The sequence below is a fragment of the Pongo pygmaeus genome, chromosome 18 (genome assembly GCF_028885625.2).
Source record: "Pongo pygmaeus isolate AG05252 chromosome 18, NHGRI_mPonPyg2-v2.0_pri, whole genome shotgun sequence".
NCBI lineage: Eukaryota > Metazoa > Chordata > Mammalia > Primates > Hominidae > Pongo > Pongo pygmaeus.
This window is the reverse complement of record NC_072391.2, coordinates 34,277,244-34,299,107: the sequence shown is the minus strand read 5'-3', so window position 1 is coordinate 34,299,107 and position 21,864 is coordinate 34,277,244. Positions and strand designations below refer to the sequence as shown.

The 21,864-nt window shown below is 40.5% G+C and overlaps 1 protein-coding gene across 2 annotated transcripts in view; it reads right to left on the bottom strand.

Moving 5' to 3' along the window:
- Positions 1-21,864, bottom strand: part of LOC129015221 (amiloride-sensitive sodium channel subunit gamma-like) — a 99,645-nt gene that overhangs the window by 73,515 nt on the left and 4,266 nt on the right. For both annotated transcript variants that reach the window (XR_008494514.2, XM_063654978.1), the window contains exons 2-3: positions 10,713-11,013; positions 7,866-8,056 (exon numbers count right to left, since the gene is read on the bottom strand). Coding sequence is in view for 1 of the 2 variants with exons in the window: in XM_063654978.1 (XP_063511048.1) it covers positions 7,866-8,056; positions 10,713-10,751 (230 nt within the window). In the remaining variant the exon portion in view is untranslated. The remainder of the gene's footprint in view (positions 1-7,865; positions 8,057-10,712; positions 11,014-21,864) is intronic.

Below are 21,864 nucleotides of genomic sequence, written 5' to 3'. Positions count from 1 at the left end.
ATCAAGATAATACTGATTTCATATAATGAGTTAGGGTGGAATCTCACCTTGATTTTCTTGGAATACATTTAGCAGAGTTAGTACCAGCTCATCTTTGTATATGTGGTAGAATTTGGCTGTGAATTCATCTGATCCAGGGCTTTTTATTATTATTATTATTCTGAGACAGAGTTTCACTCTTGTTGCCCAGGCTGGAGTGCAATGGCGCGATCTCAGCTTACCACAACCTCCACCATGCGGGGTTGAGGCAATTCTCCTGCCTCAGCCTCCCAAGTAGTTGGGATTACAGGCATGTGCCACCACGCCTGGCTAATTTTTGCATTTTTAGTAGAGACAGGGTTTCTCCATGTTTTTCAGGCTGGTTTTGAACTCCCAACCTCAGGTGATCCACCTGTCTCAGCCTCTCAAAGTGTTGGAATCACAGGCATGTGCCACCATGCCCGGCCATCCAGGGCTTTTTATGATTGGTATGTTTTGTATTACTTATTCAACCTCATTATACATTTTATACATTTTTGCTCTGTTCAAGACTTCTGTTTCTTCTGGTTCAATCTTGGAGAGTTGTAGGTATTCAGAAGATTATTTATTTCCTATAAATTTTGTAATTTGCATGCAGTGGTATTCATAGCAGTCTTTAAAACTTTTTTTAATTTATGTAGGATTAGTTATGATTTCACAATTCTAAAATTTAAATAGATGCAGAATAAAAGTTTGACATAATTTAATATCCCTTTATGATAAATCTTTGAAAAAATTAGGTATAGAAAAAATCATCTCAAGCCAATAAATCTCATGTATAGCAAAAAACACCTAAGAACATACTAAGCAGGAAAAGTTGTAAGCTTTTACTCTATGAGCTAGAACAAGGATGTCTACTTTCTTCAGTCCTCCTAAACAGGGTACAAAATGTCCAAGACAGAGAAATTAGAGAATAAAATCAAAGGAATTCAGATTTAATAAAACAAGTTAAATTATCCTGTTTGAAGATGACATAATCTTATGTATAGAAAAGTTGAACACTTTACTAAAAACTATCAGAACTATTAAACAAATTCATTAAACTTGCAGAACACAAAAGCAACATCCTAAAGTCAGTAGGACTTCTATACCCTAACAACTATCTCAAAATGAAATTTAAAAACAATCTTATCCACAATAACTGTAGTAACTATATTTTGAAATAAACTCAACCAAAAAGTTGAAACACTTTACATTATACTCTAAGGAACATTAAATAATACAAAAATGGAAATATTACTCATTCATGAACTGGCATTAATATTGTTAACTATCTGTATTACACAAAATGATCTACAGATATAATGCAACCTCTATCAAACTACCAGTAACATACTTAAAAAGGTGACAGTTTCTTAGGGAAAAGACAGTATCTTCAATAAATGGTGTTGAGAAAACTTTATATCCACATTCAAAGCAATAAAATGAGATCCTCATCTCAGAATTCAAAATAAATTAGTTACTTAAACGTAAGACTGGAAACTCTAAAACTACTATACAAATATAGACTAAAAGGCTCACAACATTGGTCTGGACAATGACTTTAAATTTAACCTCAAAATCCCAGCGAACAAAAGAAAAAATGGAAGAGTCACATTATTTCAATTAAAAACCTGCTGCACAGAATCTAATACAATCAATGTTACAAAACAACTAAACAATGGGAGAAAGTATTTGCAAATTATTGAGTGACAAGGGGATAATATGAAAAATATGCAAGAAACTCAAATGACTGCACAACAAAAAACAAATAACTATGAGCAAAAGGCTTAAATATTTTTCAAGAAAAGACATGGCCAAGAGATATATTAAAAAATGCTCAGTGTCAATTATTGTCAGAGAAAGGCAACAAAAAGTACCTATGAGCTATCAAATCACTCCTGTTACAATAATTCTTACAAAAATGAAAAAGAAAAAAGCATTGGCAAAGATGTAAAGAAAATGCTTGCCCACTATTGGGTTGAATGTAAATGAGGACAGCCATTAAAAAAACAAGAGAGATTTCTGAAAAAAATTTAAAATCAATCTACCATATAATACAGTAATTGCACTTTTAGATATATATTCAAAATAGAATAAGAATGAACAAATACTTGCACTTCTCTGTTGTTTGCAGCACTCTTCACAATACCCCAAATATAGAATCAACAGCTCAACATCTAATACATAAATGAATACAATATGGTATATATACAAAATGGATTTATCTTTAAAAAATTATATTATTTTCAATGACATGGATTAACCTGGAAGAGATTAGTTGAATTAAGCCAGTCACAGAAAGACTAGTACCTCATGATTCCACTTACACATGGATTCTAAAAAACTTAATCTCATTGAAGTACAGAGTAAAACAGTGACCACCATGTGCCAAGGTATTTAGAAGAAAAGGGGGGTCGGAAAAATGTCTATCAAGGAATACATAACTATAGTGGCACAGGAAGAATAAGTTCAAGAGATTTATTGTACAGCATGGTGACTATAGTGCATAATAATGTATTTGTATTTTTGAAAAATACTAAGACAATGCCATGTGGTCTCACCACAAAAATGTTAACTCTGTGAGTTAATGCATTTATTACATACGACTAAGCATTTGACAATGTATATATACTTCAAAATATCATATTTTAAAGAATACCCTTTTCACCTATCAAGTTAAAATAATATTTTGAAAACTTTATAGAAAGTTAACAGTATTTCAAATATGGTCTCTATTTGTCATAAACTTGCCTGAATAGTACTAACAATATAGAGCTTTGTGCTGTTTTGTCATTTGTCAATTATAACCATAGAAACTCTGATAGTTAACATCATGTTTTGGACACAGCACAGTGCCAGAGAGAAGCCAATGTACTTTAGGGCTTTTACTTTAAGTTTGGAACACCTGGAGTTTCTGGTGGTGATGGTAATGGAATGAAAGACAGTAAAAGTGCAGGCATCGCTGATGGTCCTATGACTGGCCACTCTGTGAACACAGTAAACAAGTTTGCAAGCAAAATAACAGAAAATCTTTTAATTCAAAAACTGGCATAATCTTCAAGTTTTCCAGAGAAACCAGCCAAGGAGTTGGCTACAGTTAGGTGACTAAGTATAAAAACTCTATGCTAAACTTCACCCAATAAAAAAAATTATACAAAATAAGTGAGAAATTCCTTCAAATTGTAATATCAAAATCAAACATTATTCAAATTTAAAATCTACACAGGCAATTTATTATTTTGCAAATTTTAACATTCACACTTAAATACAGAAAATTCTGCATGGAAACATAAGTTGTGCTATATCAGAAAACATTAAAAATTCCTTATCATTAACTGTTAGAAATTTAATTTTGAAGATATGTTTTGTATTTGACACACTTTGTGTAAGAATCTTTTAAAATTTTTCTTTTACAAACAAAGAAAAACAATGCTAAATGATTTAATTCTATCCCCTGTGGATTGTGTATGCATTTATCTTTATCTGATGTCAAAGTTATATTGATAATCAAACTCTCCAGTTAAAACCAACTTTTAGTACATTAAAAATACCAACTTTTGGGCTGTGAGCAGTAGCTCATGCCTGTAATCTCAGCACTTTGGAAGGCTGAAGTGAGCAGATAACCTGAAGTCGGGAGTTTGAGACCAGCCTGACCAACATGGAAAAATCCCGTCTCTACTAAAAATACAAAATTAGCCGAGCGTGGTGGTGCATGCCTGTAATCCCAGCTACTTGGGAGGCTGAGGCAGGAGAATCGCTTGAACCTGGGAGAGGCAGAGGTTGCAGTGAGCTGAGATCGAGCCACCGCACTCCAGCCTGGGCAACAGAGTGAGACACCATCCAAAAAAAAAAAAAAAAAAACTAGAGAAAAAGTCTGAGCTATCTTTATTATTTGAATGTAGAGAAGGATTTCTTAAACAGACACACACACACAAACCTTAGAGGAAAAGGTCAATGCGTTTGACTCATTAAAAGTCAAAACTAAATACAGTATCATAAGCAAAGTGAAAGTCAAGCTACAGGACTTCTGGTTCTGGCCAAGATGCAGTAGTGTCATTCTTCCCAGGTCCTCTCTCTTACAACTGATAACTCACAGACATAACACAGCAGACAAGCATAAGGAGATTCCGAAAGGTGAAAAGGAGAAGACATACTACCTCTGAATCCTGGAACTTTAGTCACTTGTGGCAGTGAGCAGCCTGAGTTTTCTTATTGTCTTCCATATACCCCAACATCCCAGGCACAGTATAGGAAAAGCCTCTGACCTGGAACCACTACCAAGCTCAGAAAAAAAAAAAACACTCTAAGAAAAGCCAGTTCCCCTGAATCAAAAGAAAAGAAAGAAAACCAACAACAGGATTTTTTATTCATTTTTATTTTTAAGCCATGGTCTCACTCTGTTGCCTAGGCTGGAGGGGAGTGACACAATCATGGCTCACTGCAGCCTCAACCTCCCAGGCTCAAGTAATCCTCTTGCCTCAGCCTCCTGAGCAGCTGGGACTACAGCTGTGCATCAACACAACTGGCTAATTATTGTATTTTCTGTAGAGCAGGAGGTCTCACTATGTTGCTGATGTGGTTTGGCTCTGTGTCCCCACCCAAATCTCACCTTGAATTGTAATTCCCATAATCCCCATGTGTCAAGGGCGGGACCAGGTGGAGGTAACTGAATCATGGAGGTGGTTTCCCCCATGCTGTTCTCGTGATAATGAGTGAGTCTCATGAGATCTGATGGTTTTATAAGCGTCTGGCATTTCCCTTGCTTGCACTCATTCTCTCTCCTGCCACCCTATGAAGAGGTGCCTTCCACCACAATTCTAAGTTTCCTGAGGCCTCCCCAGACATGCGGAAGTATGACGCAATTGAACTTCTTTTCTTTATAAATTACCCAGTCTCAGGTATTTCTTCATAGCAGCATGAGAACAGACTAATACAGTTGCCCAGGCTGGTCTTGAACTACTAGCCTCAAGCAATCCTCCCACGCTGGACTCTCAAAATGCTGAGATTATAGAGAAATTCTTTTTAACCATATCTGCCCTGCGAGCGAAAGACTGATAGAAAAACTGCAACCTCTTCCCTGTCATTTCAGCAAGGCCAACTGGGGATCTGGTCTTGTAGCTTCCACATGACAGAAGCAGGTGGTGATGCTCTGATTCCCCTGCTGGGGTACATAGATGGGAATGAGTGGGAAGCTGATCCTCTATCCCCCACCCAGTGGAAGAAGGTGGTACTCTGATTTTCCTGCCACAGCCCTGTCATCAGGGTCTGGTGATGGGTCTCCCCTGTCTCTCTCCCCTCCCCTTCAACAGACTTAATGAGCTGGTGCAAGGTGAGGCTACTCACCATGACTCTTCTTTCCTTCTCACCCTGGTGTTGGCAGAGCGCAGCAGAGCCTGAGTCTCCACTCCAATCAGCATCACCAAGATTGGACAAGTGGTGCAAGTCATGGCCAGCCAGCCCTGCATTTTCCACCTACACTGGTGTCAACAAAGCTCACTGTGAAGCTGAACCTCCACACCCACCTGGCAGCAATAAAAGTGAATGAGATGTGGGCTGGGCACAGGGGCTCACGCCTGTAATCCCAGCACTTTGGGAGGCTGAGGCAGGTGAATTGCCTGAGATCAGGAGTTCGAGACCAGCCTGGCCAACATGGTGAAACCCTGTCTCTACTAAAACTACAAAAATTAGCCGGGCATGGTGGTGGGAGCCAGTAATACCAGCTACTCAGAAGGCTGAGGCAGGAGAATCGCTTGAACCCAGGAGGCGGAGGCTGCAATAAGCCAAGATCACGCCACTGCACTCCAGCTTGGGCAACAGAGCGAGACTCCATCTCAAAAAAAAAAAAAGTGAATGAGATGTTACGAAGTAGGGTATGCAGTAATGAATTTAAACTTCAGCTCCTGGGAGGTCATCTCTCAGCCTTTGGAATGTCCTGCTTAATAAAAGTGTATTTGTTCACAGGGGGCGGGGGGGCTTTAGGCCACATCAGAAAGTCAAGTGATGTGATTTAGGATGGGAGCTTTGGGTCACATGGCATCAACTCCACCTTCAGAGGGGCTGGAGAATGAGGTCAGCAATGTGGGCAGCCAACCAGGTCTACATGACTGAACCCCAATAAAAACTCTGGACACCAAGGCTTGGGAGAGCTTCCCTGCTTGGCAATACTTTGTGTGTATTTTCACACATCATTGACAGGAGATTAAAGTTGATTTTCCAACTCCCATGTGGCAGAAGCAGGTGGTAACAGTCTGATTCCCCTGCTGGGGTAGCGTGGGTGAGAACAAATTGAGAGCTGATTCTCCATCCCCCACCCAGTAGAAGGAGGTGGCACTCTGATTTCTTTCCCCATCTTGCTCCTGATCAAATGACAAACAAGGACCCTCATCCTGGTTGACACACATGGACATAGAACTAGGCTCTCTGCCTTCTGTTTTCTCTTGGAATTCTCTCACCTTCATCTCTATCCTGACTTGACATTCCTTGTGCCACGTCTGTCCCAAAATTCCTCCACTTTTGAATTTCTCAGCCAACACTTGACATTTTCCATTCAAATTCCCAGTCCTAGAAAATAATCCCCTGGGAAAGAATCACATCATCTCTGCCCTTACGTGACTTTGGAACCCAACTCTTAGGGAGACATGATTCCAATTATTTACTTTTCACAAGAACCAGTCTGTCTACTAACATATACAGATAGGTGAAAGAGGCTTAGTGTTTTATTTTATTGTATTTTATTTTATTTCTGAGACAGGGTCTTGCTCTGTTGCCCAGGCTGAAGTGCAGTGGCACAATTATGGCTCACTCTAGCCTCAACCTCCCAGACTCAAGCAATCTTCCCACCTCAGCCTCCTGAGTAGCTGGGACTACAGGCGTGTGCCATTATGCCCAGATAAGTTTTTGAATTTTTTTTGTAGAAAGGAGGTTTTGCCACATTGCCCAGGCTGGTCTCAAACTCCTGAGCTCAAGCAATCATCTTCCTCAGCCTCCCAAAGTGCTGGGATTACAAGCATGAGCCACTGTGCCCAGCCCAGGAACACTTTAGGATGTCGCACCCACTGCCCAGTCACTATAAGGGATCTGAGTGTTATCATAAAGGTGAAAGGTTTGAAATCTCACATATTTGAACATGGGCCTTTCTCCTCCCATCCCTCCCTCCTTCTCTTCCTTCCTTCCTTAGAACGATGGTTCTTAATTTCTTAATCATCAGTATGCATGATGGTAATATACAAGGTCAGGTTATATGCACACTATATGACAAAAACAGCAATTACTTTTGTGCCTGTCTAATACCTTGTGGGTTAGTGTTTTTTTGTTTTGTATTGTTTTGTTTTGAGACAGAGTCTTGCTCTGTAGCCCAGGCTGGAGTGCAGTAGCGCAATCAATCTTGGCTTACTGCAACCTCTGCCTCCCGGGTTCAAGTGATTCTCCTGCCTCAATCTCCTGAATAGCTGGGACTACAGGTGTGCATAACCACGCCTGGCTAAGTTTTGTATTTTTAGTAGAGATGGGGTTTCACTGTGTTGGCCAGGCTGGTTTTGAACTCCTGACCGCAAGGGATCCATCCACCCCAGCCTCCCAAAGTGCTGGGATTTAGGGACGTGAACCACCATGCCTGGCCAACTACCTTGTTTTTAATGAGTAGTTTAATTAGTTTAAGGATATTTTGATTTTATGTCATGTACACCTCACTCACTGACTCTAGAACACAGCTCCCATGTAAGCAGTTTCCAAAAGGCAGCGTCAGTGAGAAGAGCACCCTTTGCTCCCAAGACCTATCTATCATCAAGGCTGTAGGTTCCTGCAAGGGGCCTGGTACTCAGAGCTGCCAGTCCTTAGAGGCTGAGAGAGCAGCATTCTCTCCTGACCTGGCATCACAGGACACTCCATCAAAGAAGCAGGTCACCAGCAGCTCCTCAGCAGAATAGCTCATGTTGATTTTCTTCTCCAGAGGCACCTGTGCCATGATGTTCATGTAGTGCAGCTTATACCACTCCTGAATGGCACTGATTCCCGAGCTGAAGGTGTAGGTGGCACAGTCGGAGGTGTCATTTGAGCACTGTGAATAAGAGGAGATGCAAGGCTGAAGCCATCGGTCCTATCGCTACTCTTCAGAAGGACCATAAGAATGAGGGACTGAGACTCCAGGCAAGATACTCAGGGGAACAGGTTGGATATCTGGGGCAAGGATGGGTTTCCTCTCACTTCTAGGGGTTGGGAGTGATCATCCTCAAGCCTCAAGGACCAAAAAGGGGCTGAGTGAGAAAGGACACAGAGTCCTACTCCTGCAACTCTGCACTACTTGCCCACCAAGGAAGAAGCAAAACCAGTTTCTTCAGGGTCCCTAGGCACCTAGGGTTCATCCAATTGATGCTACTACGTTCCTAACAACCTTTCCCATTTCCTATCATATCAACAGTCAAGACATCTGGATTCCAGCCCAGACTCTGCAGGAGGAGGAGAGACTACTTCTCTGCAGGATCTCAGGCAAGTTATTCTGTGCCCATTATCTCACCCACAAAATGTTGACTGAAACACCATCCTTCCCAACCATGTGTGGTAGCTGGGAGGACCCATGTTTGAAATATACAATGAGAACTTTATAGGGAAGCCATTGTACATTCCAAATGTTCTCATCACACAAAGCTTGGAAACTTTTCTAAATGGACAGATGTCAACTGATTTTGGCTGGTTGCAGTGGTTCATGCCTGTAATCCTAATGCTTTGGAAGGTTGTAGTGGGAAGACTGATTGAGGCCAGGAATTCAAGACCAGCCTGGGCAACATGGCTAGACCCCATCCCCACAAAAAATAGAAAAATTATCCAGGTGTGGTGATACATTCTTGTAGTCCAAGCTACTTGGGAGGCTGAGGTGGGAAAATTGAGCCCAGGAGTTCTAGGCTGCAGTGAGCTATGATTGCACCACTCCCACCTGGGTGACAGAGTGAAATCTTGTTTCTAAAACAAACAAACAAACAAACAAACAAACATATATATAAAGAGTTGATTTTGGTATCAAGAAGAACCTTGCAGATATCCTGTGAAGGGACCCAAGAAGACTTTGAAATCTCAATGATTTAGAAGAAGGTCCATTTTTCAGGATTTGGGACTATAGCTACAAGGTCACACAATTGGCAATCAAGCCTATAAGGTATGGACATAGCCCCTGTCCTCCAGAGGTGGCTGGGGCATGGAGAGGGAGGGTGGTGATAGAGTTTGCCCAGGAAGGTACTAGAATTCATTTTCAGTGAATGGCATTTCTCAAGAGCCCCTCAAGCCAGGTGCGGTGGCTCACGCCTGTAATCTCAGCACTTTGGGAGGCCGAGGTAGGGGGACCACCTGAGGTCAAGAGTTCGAGACCAGCCTGACCAACATGGTGAAACCCAGTCTTTACTAAAAATACAAAAACTTAGCCAAGCATTGTGGTGCATGCCTGTAATCCCAGCTACTCAGGAGGCTGAGGCAGGAGAATCACTTGAACCTGGGAGGTGGAAGTTGCAGTGAGCCGGGATCACACCACTGCACTCCAGCCTGGGTGACAGAATGAGACTCTGTTTCAAAAAAAAAAAAAAAAAAAAATCCCCTCAAATGGGACCAAAAGGGAAAATGTAGTCAGGCCAAGTACCTCATGAAGGCAAGTACTGCAGGAACATTGATGTTTCTGCTGTTTATTGTCCGTCTTTTTCTTTCGGGTGCCTGCACCTCAATTTTGCTTTGGAAGAATTTCCTTTCCCCCTCTGGATACAGCCTGGTAAGATTGTCCATGAAGATACTCCACCATCCATTAGCCAAAGGGTGATTAGGTGACCCAAGCTTCACCAACCAGATAGTCCCAAGATGGAATTTGACTCTTAAGCATTAACAACACCAACAAAAACTGAACATATTTGATGCTTCTTTACTCCAGCAGCAATATCTGAAATGACTTTTCATCATTTCTTGCTACCCAGATCTCTGCATCTGCCCTAATTTCTGCCCTTTGAGAGGCCTCCAAGAGTTACTGGTTGCCTTCTAATACATTTCCCCCCACTACTTAAAATTACCTGAATCAGTTTCAGTTGTTTGCAGCTGAATCATCCCAGCTGGGTGTCTTTCCTTTCTTTTCTTTCTTTCTCTTTCTTTTTTTTAAAAATAATTTTACTTTAAGTGCTGGGATACATGTACAGAACATGCAGGTTTATTACATAGGTATACATGTGCCATGGTGGTTTGCCGCACCTATCAGCCAGTCACCTAGGTTTTAAGCCCCGCATGCATTAGATATTTGTCCTAATGCTCTCCCTCTGCTTGCCCCCCACTTCTCCCCCCGCTTTATTTTTTAACAGAGTCTCATTCTGTCACTCAGGCTGGAGTGCAGTGGCACCATCTGAGCTCACTGCAACCTCCACCTCCTGGGTTCAAGCAATTCTCTTGCCTCAGCTTCCCAAGTAGCTGAGATTACAGGCATGCGCCACCATGCCCTGCTAATTTTTGTATTTTAGTGGAGACAAGTTTTACCACGTTGGCCAGGCTGGTCTCGAACTTCTGACCTCAGGTAATCCGCCTGCCTTGGCCTCCCAAAGCGTTGGGATTACAGGCATGAGTCACTGTGTCTGACCCCAGCTGGGTGTATTTCTTCAGTTGGACCACAGGGGCTAGTGGCCAAGGAGAAGAGTCCTGGACCCAGCCCATCCCATGCCCCTAAGCAGTGAAAGAATAAGAAGGTGAAATCTTACCAGTTGGAATCCCACCACCTGCTTGGACTCGATGTGCATGACATTTGAAGCCTTGTGAATGATGCTACCGCCGACTTTCCGCTTCCTCCCTGTGAAGAAGTCCCTGGCCTTGCCCTTCTCATCCTGATCAAGGATCAGCAGCGGGATCCGGTGGGAGAATCTAGGCTGCTTTCCCTCCGAGACGGAGCTCCAGGACTCCGCCTCTCGGCGCTTCCGGGACTCTGGAAAGCCATACAGGGACTTCAGGGCCTCTCTGGTCTCCTGTTCCAAGTCAGCTAGAAGGTGGCGCACGGTGCTGTACCTGCCAAAGTGGGGAGGAAAAGTCAGGGAGAGGGGAGGCGGCCCTGGCAGAACACTGGTGCTCCTCCAGGCTGTTTTCCATCAACATGTGTCAGCCTCGTGCCCACCTTTCCCAACTGCTTGGCAGAGGAGACCACGCCTTTCATGACTTGACCCAACCAAAGTGACCCCTGGCTCCAGCAAATAGGGAAAGGCTCATGGGTGACCCATATGTGACTTCCTGTGGCTTCACCTCTGCCACCACTGTCTGCTTGCTCTCGGGGTGTGTTGATGAGTTTGTCCCGACCAGCATTTCTGGAGTAGTGACTGTCAGGTGCCTCCCATAAACCAGCCACAGTGAGGACAAGTAAATAACTGCCAATCAGGAGTCTACCTAATGGGCAGGCTCCTTCTCCACCCAGCTCACTCTGCCTCTGCACACTGATTGTCCTCAAATCTGTGCTGGGGGGAAGGAGGGTATAACTGTTACCTCAATGACCCCCAAGAACACAAAATACTTATAAAGGAGTTGCCTGCATGAAGCACAATATACCATCTTTTAATTTTCACAAATCAAATGGTTCCAGCCTCCTCTTAACTCTCTCCTCTCTCCTTTCTCCCACTTGCTCTAGGCATAGGCAGCAGAGCATAGCAATTGAGAATAGAAACCCCTGGGTTTAGCGAAACTGCCTGAGTTTAGGTTCCCCATCCTGGTACTGGCTACCTGACCTTGGACAAATGTCTTAGCCTTTCTGTGTCTTAGCTTTCTCCTTTGTAAAATGGGATTTGTTGGGAAAGTTCAATGAGTTTATTATATATAATAAACACACACAGACATACATATAGATAATTAAATGGCCTCTATTATTGTTAATATTTTAGAGACAGGGTCTCACTCTGTTGCCCAGGCTGGAGTACAGTGGTGCAATCATGGCTCGCTGCAGCCTAGAACTCCTGGGCTCAAGCAATCCTCCTACTTCAGCCTCCCAAGTTGCTGGGACTATGAATGTGTGCCATCACACCTGGCTAATTTAAAATAAAACGTTTTTAGAGAGGGGGTCTTGCTCTGTTGCCCAGGCTGGTCTCGAATTCCTGGCCTCAAGCAATCCTCATGCCTTGGCTTCTGAAAGTGCTGAGATTTCAGGCATGAGCCACTGTGCCTCTATTGTTAATTATATTAGTGTTATTATATTTATTAAGACTTTATTCCTCCACTACAGTATAAGCTCCACTAGGGCAAATACTGTGTTTGGGTTGTTCAGTTCTCTATCCCAGAACCTGGTGGAGCTCCAGAACCTGGATCACCTGTCCTGACTAGCTAGCTCTTGGGTAAGAGGAAGGAGAATACTGTACTCCAGAATCACATTTTACAGGTAGGTATAGTTGTGATCATGCTGTGGATACTTTGTGGTCTTGATCTCTCACTCCTAAGATGCTTGTTTACACTTGCAGAGTTTCCCTTCAGATTGTTCACACCTGGAGCCTCTCACATAACTACAGCAGGTCACTGGGTAAATTCTGAAAAGCTCAAAGAGCCACACTCTCAAAAAGAAACTTTAAGATGTCAATGTTGACATCTCACAATGCAGCAAATGCCTCTTGTTGGTTTTCTGTACATCATTTTCAATCCAAAGTCTAACCCTGTCTTGTAATCCCAGGCAGAGGCCAGAACTTAGGTGCAGATTCTAGGTGGGATCAACCTGGCTCTACATTCTTGGGTGTTACAGCAAGTGAAGTACAATCAAAGGAAGAAGCCCCTCATACGGGCTGCCCTAGCATTCTAAGTGATATGTCTACCTACAAGGAAAAAGCTGAAGAAACATGAATATGAGTAGACAACTTTATTTGGGCCAAACATGAGGACTGTAACCTGGCAGCAAAGATTCAAGTTGCCTGGTATCTACACTTTAATTAGCAGTAGTTACCAGTGGATTTGCAAAGGTAAAAAAAAAAAAAAAAGGACAGAGAGTGGGCTGATACAAAAATTCTTATTTATTTACAGAAATAACATTAATTATTGGTTGGATATACATTGTGAAGGTTTAGGGTATGGGTTATAGTGTCCAGTGTGACATTAATAGTTTAATTTATAGCTACTAATGGCAACAGCAAACAGTTTTAAGAGATGAATATACTTTAAAGGGGAAAAAAGACATAATTGTGCTCTAATTTTAATGTCACTCTGAGTTTGACAACTGAAAGAATTTGTATTCCTCAAATAAAAGGTTTTTTCCCCCAAATCTCAAGACCTAGCTAGATTCAGAATATGGAGCTGCAGGTTTACATCCTGGATTGTTGGAATAGCAACAGATGTTACCTGCACCTTTGCGGGCATAAAGAGGAAATTTGTGAGCATTTTAGCAAGAGGAGGAAGGGGAAAGTGGAGAATATCATGTCTACATGTCATTACTCTGACTGGGTTTTTGGGCCCCATGGTCTGTGAATTAGTTTCAGGTATGAAAACACAAGAGTCACTGAAAGAGGTAAAATGATTGATTGCTGCCCTGTGAAGTTTGTAAAAATCTGATCTAGCCTCTCTAGAAGTGACTGTACAAGACTATATATAGCAAATAGGCAGAGACACAATTCTGCCTGCAGATTTAGGAGACAGCATGCACTTTGTAGCACAATTATGAGTTTACTGGAAGGCTGAGGGGGAAAGTCCTTGCTAGAGTAAAGCTCAGTTGGCACCTTATATATTTATATCATGTCTAGTAATTCTAGACAGTGTTTGGGAACTATAATTAAGAGAAAAATTCCCTTCAGCCCCAGAGAAACTCCACGATAATAGAAAAGAGAAAAAACTGTTTTATTACACAATTAAACTAGAACGTGACATATATAAAAGTTAATCTGCTTCAGAGATTGCAGACAGAAAAACAGTCACCATAATTAGTCCACAAGTAGAAGAACGTATAGCATCATGTCACACATAGTTCATTCTAAATTCATCTGGTAATTAAGGTGGCCATCCATGTATGCTAATTGGTTATATTCAATGACAAAATAAACTTTTCACATCTTCATGACAGAAGGCAATTTTGCAACTTGAAGCCAGGTGCCTGCTGAAGGTAGGCTCTCACTGTCTGACATAAATGGTTGAATAGGGTGCTACCTTTTTGGCTATTTACATTTTAAAGCAATGGCTCTCTATTCCTTAGGCTATAGCACTCCTGCTTGCCCACTCCTGGTGGCTAGTGTCCTCTCTTGACTCCTACCATCCAACACACAGGCACAGCTCACAGCACAGAGCTTACAGCTGGCAGCTCACATCTTACGGGAACCTCAATTGCCAGAGCAGCACTCCAGTGCCACATTAGAGAGTGAAGCCTGAGCTGCAGGAGAGCCTGCAGGCCTCCCAGGTAGAACTGTAGCTTCAAAATAATGGGAATAGGAGCAGTGTTTCAGCCTAAGTTTCTATTTATAATGGTGTCATAGAAAAAAATACTGCTGGATTTCTAGCATGAGTCCAGATAGAGACAGATCCAAGAGCTCTCACTGTGACCACCCACCTCATTCACAGACGCCATCAATACTAATATGGCTTCTGAAAGACACCCAAAGCATTAAAGAGAAAAAACAGCTTTCAGTCTAAGCAAGATTACGTTGAAAAAAAAAAAAGTTAAAAGCATCTTAAGAAAAAACTCAGATTACATATAAGATTAAGCCAGCCAGAAAATATTTTCCTAAAAGGAATTTCTCTCTAAAAACCCAAAGTGTACAGCTACTCTAAGCATGAGAAAACTAAGCACTATGAAGAAAGGGGTCAAATTCTCAGCAGAATTTTTAAGTTTCTCTTTTATCTCTGGTGCTCTCTCATCTCCTGCCATTGAATTGGGGGGTCTATACTGGAATACATCTGACAATTTCCACGAGCACTTTTTGATGAAGAATTGGAATTGGACTTTATTCATATAGTGGAATATATTTGAGCTTGGAACATAGCTAACTGAAGACCTATTATAGTGTTTGAGCGGCCACATCACTTGTGTTTATTTGTCCTATAATAGCGGCATTCAAATTTAGTGAAATAAAAGACACTAAACTTATGCTTACCTAGAGTTATCCCTATTGGATAAATTAATAAGCATGTCAGACTAATATCTCCTGTAGCAATTTGGTAGTAAATTTACTCTGGATACTAGATATAAATATCTAAGTATAAATAATTTTAATGTAGTAGTCATAACGTATGTAGGATTTTAAAAAATTGTCTGTAACCATAATTCAATTAAGACAATTTATATTTCAAAAGTATTAATAACAATATTAAAATAACTATATAAGAAATGTATTCAGGCCAGGCAGGGTGGCTCACGCCTGTAATCGAGCACTTTGGGAGGCTGAGATGGGTGGATCACCTGAGGTCAGGTGATCAAGACCAGCCTGGCCAACATGGTGAGACCCTGTCTCTACTAAAAATACAAAATATTAGCCGGGTGTGGTGGCAGGAGCCTGTAATCCCAGCTACTCAGAAAGCTGAGGCAGGAGAATCGCTTGAACCCAGGAGGTGAAGGCTGCAGTGAGGTGAGATCGTGCTATTGCACTCCAGCCTAGATAACAAGAGCGAAACTCCTTCTCAAAAATAAAAAAAAAAGTATTCAAAGTAAATATTGTGACCTTATATTCATACTATTGTAAAAAATACTGTTTATATAAATGCATGTTGTCTATAAACACTACACATAACCATGCTAATTGTTATAAAGTAATAAACAGAAGCCAAAGTACACTGTTCAATTTATAGACTGAACTGCTTTTGCTTTTGCAGTGTAAATACTTCAGCCTGCAAATATTCAATAATTACCTTGGATAATCAGTTTCCCATCAAACAAACTTAGTATCTTTTAGTCTTTATCATTCTGCAATGCTAAATTTAATCCTATCTTTGTGCTCAACTTTCGTGTGCTCTTACAATGAGCTTTAATCTAAACAAATCTGTGTCTACTTTAAAAGACTAAAAACATGAAACATGGGCCAGGCAAGGTGGCTCACGCCTGTAATCCCAGCACTTTGGGAGGCCAAGCTGGGAGGATCACGAGGTCAGGAGTTTGAGACCAGCCTGGCCAACATGATGAAACCCCATCTCTACTAAAAATACAAAAATTAGCCAGGTGTGGTGGTGCACACCTGTAATCCCAGCTACTCAGGATGCTGAGACAGGAGAATTGCTTGAACCTGGAAGGCAGAGGTGGCAGTGAGCCAAGATTGTGCCACTACACTCCAGCCTGGGCAACAGAGTGAGACTCTATTTAAAAAAAAAACAAAAACAAAAAAAGAAAAGAAACATAAACCTTTGCCAAAGCAAAAATAAAAAGCAATGAATCTGAGGTCCTAAATGAATACAATCTTGAGTCAGTAAGAATAAAAAAAGGTTTATTTAGCTGTTACAATTATTTACACATATTTTTTAAAAAGCACCAAAAAAAAACCTACATATAAACTAAATGCTTTAAGGGAGATGAAGAAAATATCCTCCCTGATTTTCAGGTAGGAGAATAAAGCCACTTATTTCTTATTTATATTTTCTCCTAAAGCAGCCAGGTCTCTGGACATGTTTTTGAACTCTTGGACATCTGCATTTTAGTAAACACTGGATTCAGGCATCTAAGGAGTAACCCTGGGCACATGGTGCACTTGGAAGAATGTTTATGGGGTAAAAGGCTGAAGAGGAAAAGTGTTATAAAAAGTCCATGGGTGCCTATGAATAAAGCAAGTCCTCAGAGTCCTATAAAGAGACTTAGATTCTGACACAATAACAGTGGTAGACTACAACACCCCACAGACACTATTAGACAGATTATTGAGACAGAAAATTCAAAAAGATACTAGAACCTAAACTCAACACTCGACCAAATAGTCCAAATAGACATCTACAAAACTCTCCACCTAAAAACAATATACACTCTTCTCATTACCATGTGGCACATACTCTAAAATTGACCACACAGTCAGAAATAAAACAATCCTCAGCAAATTCAAAAATCCCAAAATCATACTAATCACACACACAGACTACAGCTTGATAAAAATATAATTCAATTTAAAAAACCCACTTGGGCTGGGCATGGTGGCTCACGCCTATAATCCCAGAACTTTGGGAGGCTGAGGCAGGTGGATCACCTGAGGTCAGGAGTGCAAGACCAGCCTGGTCATCATGGCGAAACTCCGTCTCTACTAAAAATGCAAAAATTAGCTGGGTGTGGTGGCACACACCTGTAATCCCAGGTACTCATGGTGAGGCAGGAGAATTGTTTGAACTCGGGAGGCAGAGGTTTCAGTGAGCTGAGATCATGCCACTGCACTCCAGCCTGGGCAACAGAGGGAGACTCTATTTCAAAAAAAACAAAAGAAAAACAAAAACAAACAAACAAAAAAGCGACTTGATACCATACAATTACATGAAAATTAAACAGCCTGCACTTAAATGACTTTGGGGTAAATAATGACATTAAGGCAGGAATCAAGAAGTTCTTTAAAACAAATGAGAACAAAGATACAACATAACAGAATCTCTGTAACATAACTAAGACAGTGTTAATGGGAAAATTTATACCATTAAATGTTCACATCAAAAAGGCAGAAAGACCTCAATTTAACAACTTATATCATCAGCAAAGAATGAGAGAAGCAAGAGCGAATCAACTCTTCAGCTAGCAGAAGACAAGAAGTAACGAAAATCAGATGTGAAATGAAGGAGATTTAGACAGTAAAAACTACACAAAAGATTAAGAAACCTAGGAGTTAAATCCTTGAAAAAAACTTCTAAGTTAAATAAACCACTAGCTAGATTAATGAAAAAAGAAGATCCAAACTTAAAATGACAAAAGAGATATTATTACTGACCCCACAAAAATACAAATAACTATTGAAGTCTACTATGAACACCTCTACGCACACAAACTAGAAAATCTAGAAAAATGGATAAATTTCTGGACAAATACATCCTCCCAAGAGTGAACAAAAAAGAAATTGAGTCCCTGAATAGACCAATAACAAGCTCCAAAACTGAATTTGTAATAAATAGCCTACCAACCAAAAAAAGCCCAAGACCAGACAAATTCACAGCTGAATTCTACCAGATGTACAAAGAAAATCTGGTACCATTTCTACTATAACTGTTCCAAAAAAATTGAGGAGGGACTTCTCACCAAGTAATTACATAAGAACAGCATCATTCTGATACCAAAACCTGGCAGAGATAAAACAAAAAATAGAAAACTTGAGGCCAGTATCTTTGATAGACACTGATGAAAAAATTCTCAACAAAATACCAGCAAACCAAATCCAGCAGCACATCAAAAACCTAATCCACTATGTTCAAGTAGGTTTTATCCATGGGATGCAAAATTGGTTCAACATACACAAATTAATAAATGTTATTAATCACATAAACAGAACTAAAGCAAAAATCACAAGATTATCTCAACAGATGCAGAAAGAGCTTTCAATAAAATTGAACATCTTTCATGTTAAAAGCCCTCAATAAACTATGCATTGAAGGTACATACTTCAAAATAATGAATTATCTATAACAAATCCACAGCCAACATACTGAATGGAAACAAGCTGGCAGCATTTCTCCTTGAAAACTGGAGGAAGACAAAAGTGCCGTCTCTCATCACTCTTCTTCAACACAGAATTCGAAGTTCTAGCCAGAGCAATCAGGCAAGAGAAAAAATATAAGGCATTCAAACAGAAAGAGAGGAAGTCAAACTATCCCTGTTTGCAGACGACATAATTCTGTATCTAGAAAATCCTACAGTCTCAGCAGAAAAGCTCTTTAAAGTGACAGGCAACTTTAGCAGAGTTTCAAAATACAAAATAAATGTACTAAAGTCAGTAGCATTCCTGTACATTAACAACAGCCAAACAAAAAGCCAAATCAAAAACAATCCCATTCACAATTTCTAGGAATACAGCTGACCAGGGTGAAAGATCTCTATGACAAGAATTACAAAACATTGACTAAACAAGTCAGAGATGACACAAACACATGGAAAACCATTTTATGCTCATAAATAGAAAAGATCAACATCATTAAGTGGCCATACTGCCCAACAAAATTTACAGATTTAATGCTATTTCTATTAAACCACTGTTAACATTTTTAACAGAACTAAAACAAACAAACAAAAAAAACTACTTTAAATTTCATGTGGAACCAAAAAAAAAAAAGCCCAAATAGCCAAGGCAATCCTAAGCAAAAAGAACAAAATTGAAGGCATTATATTACTGACCTCAAACTATACTACAGGGCTACAGTAACCGAAGCAACCTGGTACTGGTACCAAAAAAAAAAACAGACTTATAGACCAATGCAACCCAGTAGAGGCCTAGAAATAATGCAACACACCTACAACCACATGACCTTTAACAAAGCTGACAAAAGGAATTTGGGAAGAAATCCCTATTTAATAAATGGTGCTGAAATAACTAGCTAGCACTATGTAGAAGATTGAAACTGGACTCCATCCTTATACCACATACAAAAAAAGACTTAAGATGAATTAAGACTTAAATGTAAAGCTTACAGTTGTTAAAAAAAAAAAAAATAAAAACACTGACAGATAATCTAGGAAATACCATTCTAAACATAGAAACTGGCAAAGATTTCATGATGAAGGTACCAAAGCAATTTCAACAAAAGCAAAATTTGACACATAGGACCTAATAAAGAGCTTCTTCACAGAAAAGGAAACTATCAACAGAGTGAACAGACAACCTACAGAATAAAAAAAAAAAATTTGCAAACTACACTTCTGACAAAGGTCTAACATCCCGAATCTATAAAGAACTTAAACAAGTTTACAAAAAAAAAACCAAACAACCTCATTAAAAAGTAGGCAAAAAACATGCACGGATGCTTTTCAAAAGAAGATATACCTGTGGCTAACATACATATTTTTAAATATGTTCATCACTAATTATTAGAGAAATGCAAAGAAAAACCACAATGAGATACCATTTCACACCAGTCAGAATGGCTATTACCAAAAAGTCAAAAAATAACAGATGCTGGCAAGGTTGTAAAAAACAGGGAATGCCTATACACTGCTGGTGGGAATGTAAATTAGTTCAACCATTGTGAAAACCAGTGTAGTAATTCCTCAAAGAACTAAAAACAAAATTATCATTTGACCCAGCAATTTCATAATTGCTGGGTATGTACCCAAAGAAATATATTCTGTCAAAAAGACACATGTGCATGCATGTTCATGGCAGCAATATTCAAAATAGCAAAGATATGGAATCAACCTAAATGCCAACCAATGGTAGGCTGAATAAAGAAAATGTGGTATAGACAGGCATGGTGGCTCCTACCTGTAATCCCAGCACTTTGGGAGGCCAAGGCAGGTGGATGTCCTGAGTTCAGGAGTTAAAAACCAGCCTAAACGACAAGGCAAAACCCCATCTCTATAAAAACTGCAAAACCAAAAATTAGCTGTGAATGGTGGTGTGTGCCTGTACTTATAGCTACTTGGGAGGCTGAAGTAGAAAGATTGCTTAAGCCCAGAAGTTGAGGCTGCAGTGAGCCAAGATTATGCCACTGCACTCCAGCCTGGACAAAGAGTGAGACCCTTTCTCCAAAAAAGTAAAATAACATAAAACAAGATTTAATAAAAACAAAATATGTACATAAACATTATGGAATACTATGTGGCCATAAAAAATAGCAAGATCATGTCCTTTGCAGCAACATGGATGGAGCTGGAGACCATTATCCTTAGAAAATTAATGCAGAAACAGAAAGCCAAATGCATGTTATTCTTTAAAAGTAAGCTAAATAAGAAGAACACATGGACACAAGGAAACAACAGACACTGAGGTCTAGTAGAGGGTGGAGGGTGGGAGGACAAACAGGATCAGAAAAAAACACCTGTTTGATTCTATAGTAACTCAGTATCAAACTAATCAACACGCCAAATCCCATGACACAATTTTACCTCACAACAAACCTGCATATGTACACCTGAACCAAAAATAGAAGTTAAAAGGAAAAAAATACATGGGCAGGGGAGAGTGCAATGTAGGTGGAAGAAATGGTTTGTGCTACTGATAGTGGCCCAGGTGGAGCTGTACTCTGGTTTATTTCTGTGTCCATGTAGGCAGATGAGATTATAAACAGATGGTCGAGAACCCTAGGCTGGTGGAGAAAACAGCTTGCTGCTGCAGATTCAGTGTCTAGGGGTGGGGATATGCCAGGAGACTTGTAGATACTTTAGTAGGTTTTTGGCAAGAAACACTAGGATAAAAAACTCTGGTGAAATTCCTAAGGGTGGTGTTTAGTTCCGGGAGGGGTTTAGACACATCATGTCTAGTGGGTATGACTGTGAGTGGGTGGCAATCCCGTGGTGGCAGCTGTGGGAAAAAGGCGTCTGCTATCAAAACTCCTTTCCTCTAAGTTTTCAATCCTCTCTCACCCTGGGAGGAGACATGGAATCACAGGACAATGGGCAGTGTGACAGCCTGTGTGCAGGATAGCAGAGCCTACCATTCCTGGACACCCAGAGTTCCATCCCAAGTCAGGCCAGGCCTCTGTGATATCTTTTTTCTGGCATCAATTCTATAAAGTTTGCTGAACACCAAGCAATTCTCCAATACCAACTCACTGTCTAATATTTTAATTCTGACACCACCCAGAGTCAGCACAGATTGATTCAGGGCTCAGTCCCACAACATGGTCCTTACTGCAGATGCCAGTCACAAACCCCACGGGCCCATCTATGCTTCTGAGCTACTGTTTAAAAATTGGAGACTTTCATAATCTCCCTCAAGTTCAATAATTTGGTAGAGCTACTCACAGAACTCAACCAAACACTGTAGTTATGTTTACCAGTTTATTAAAAAAGATACAACCCAGGACAAGTCA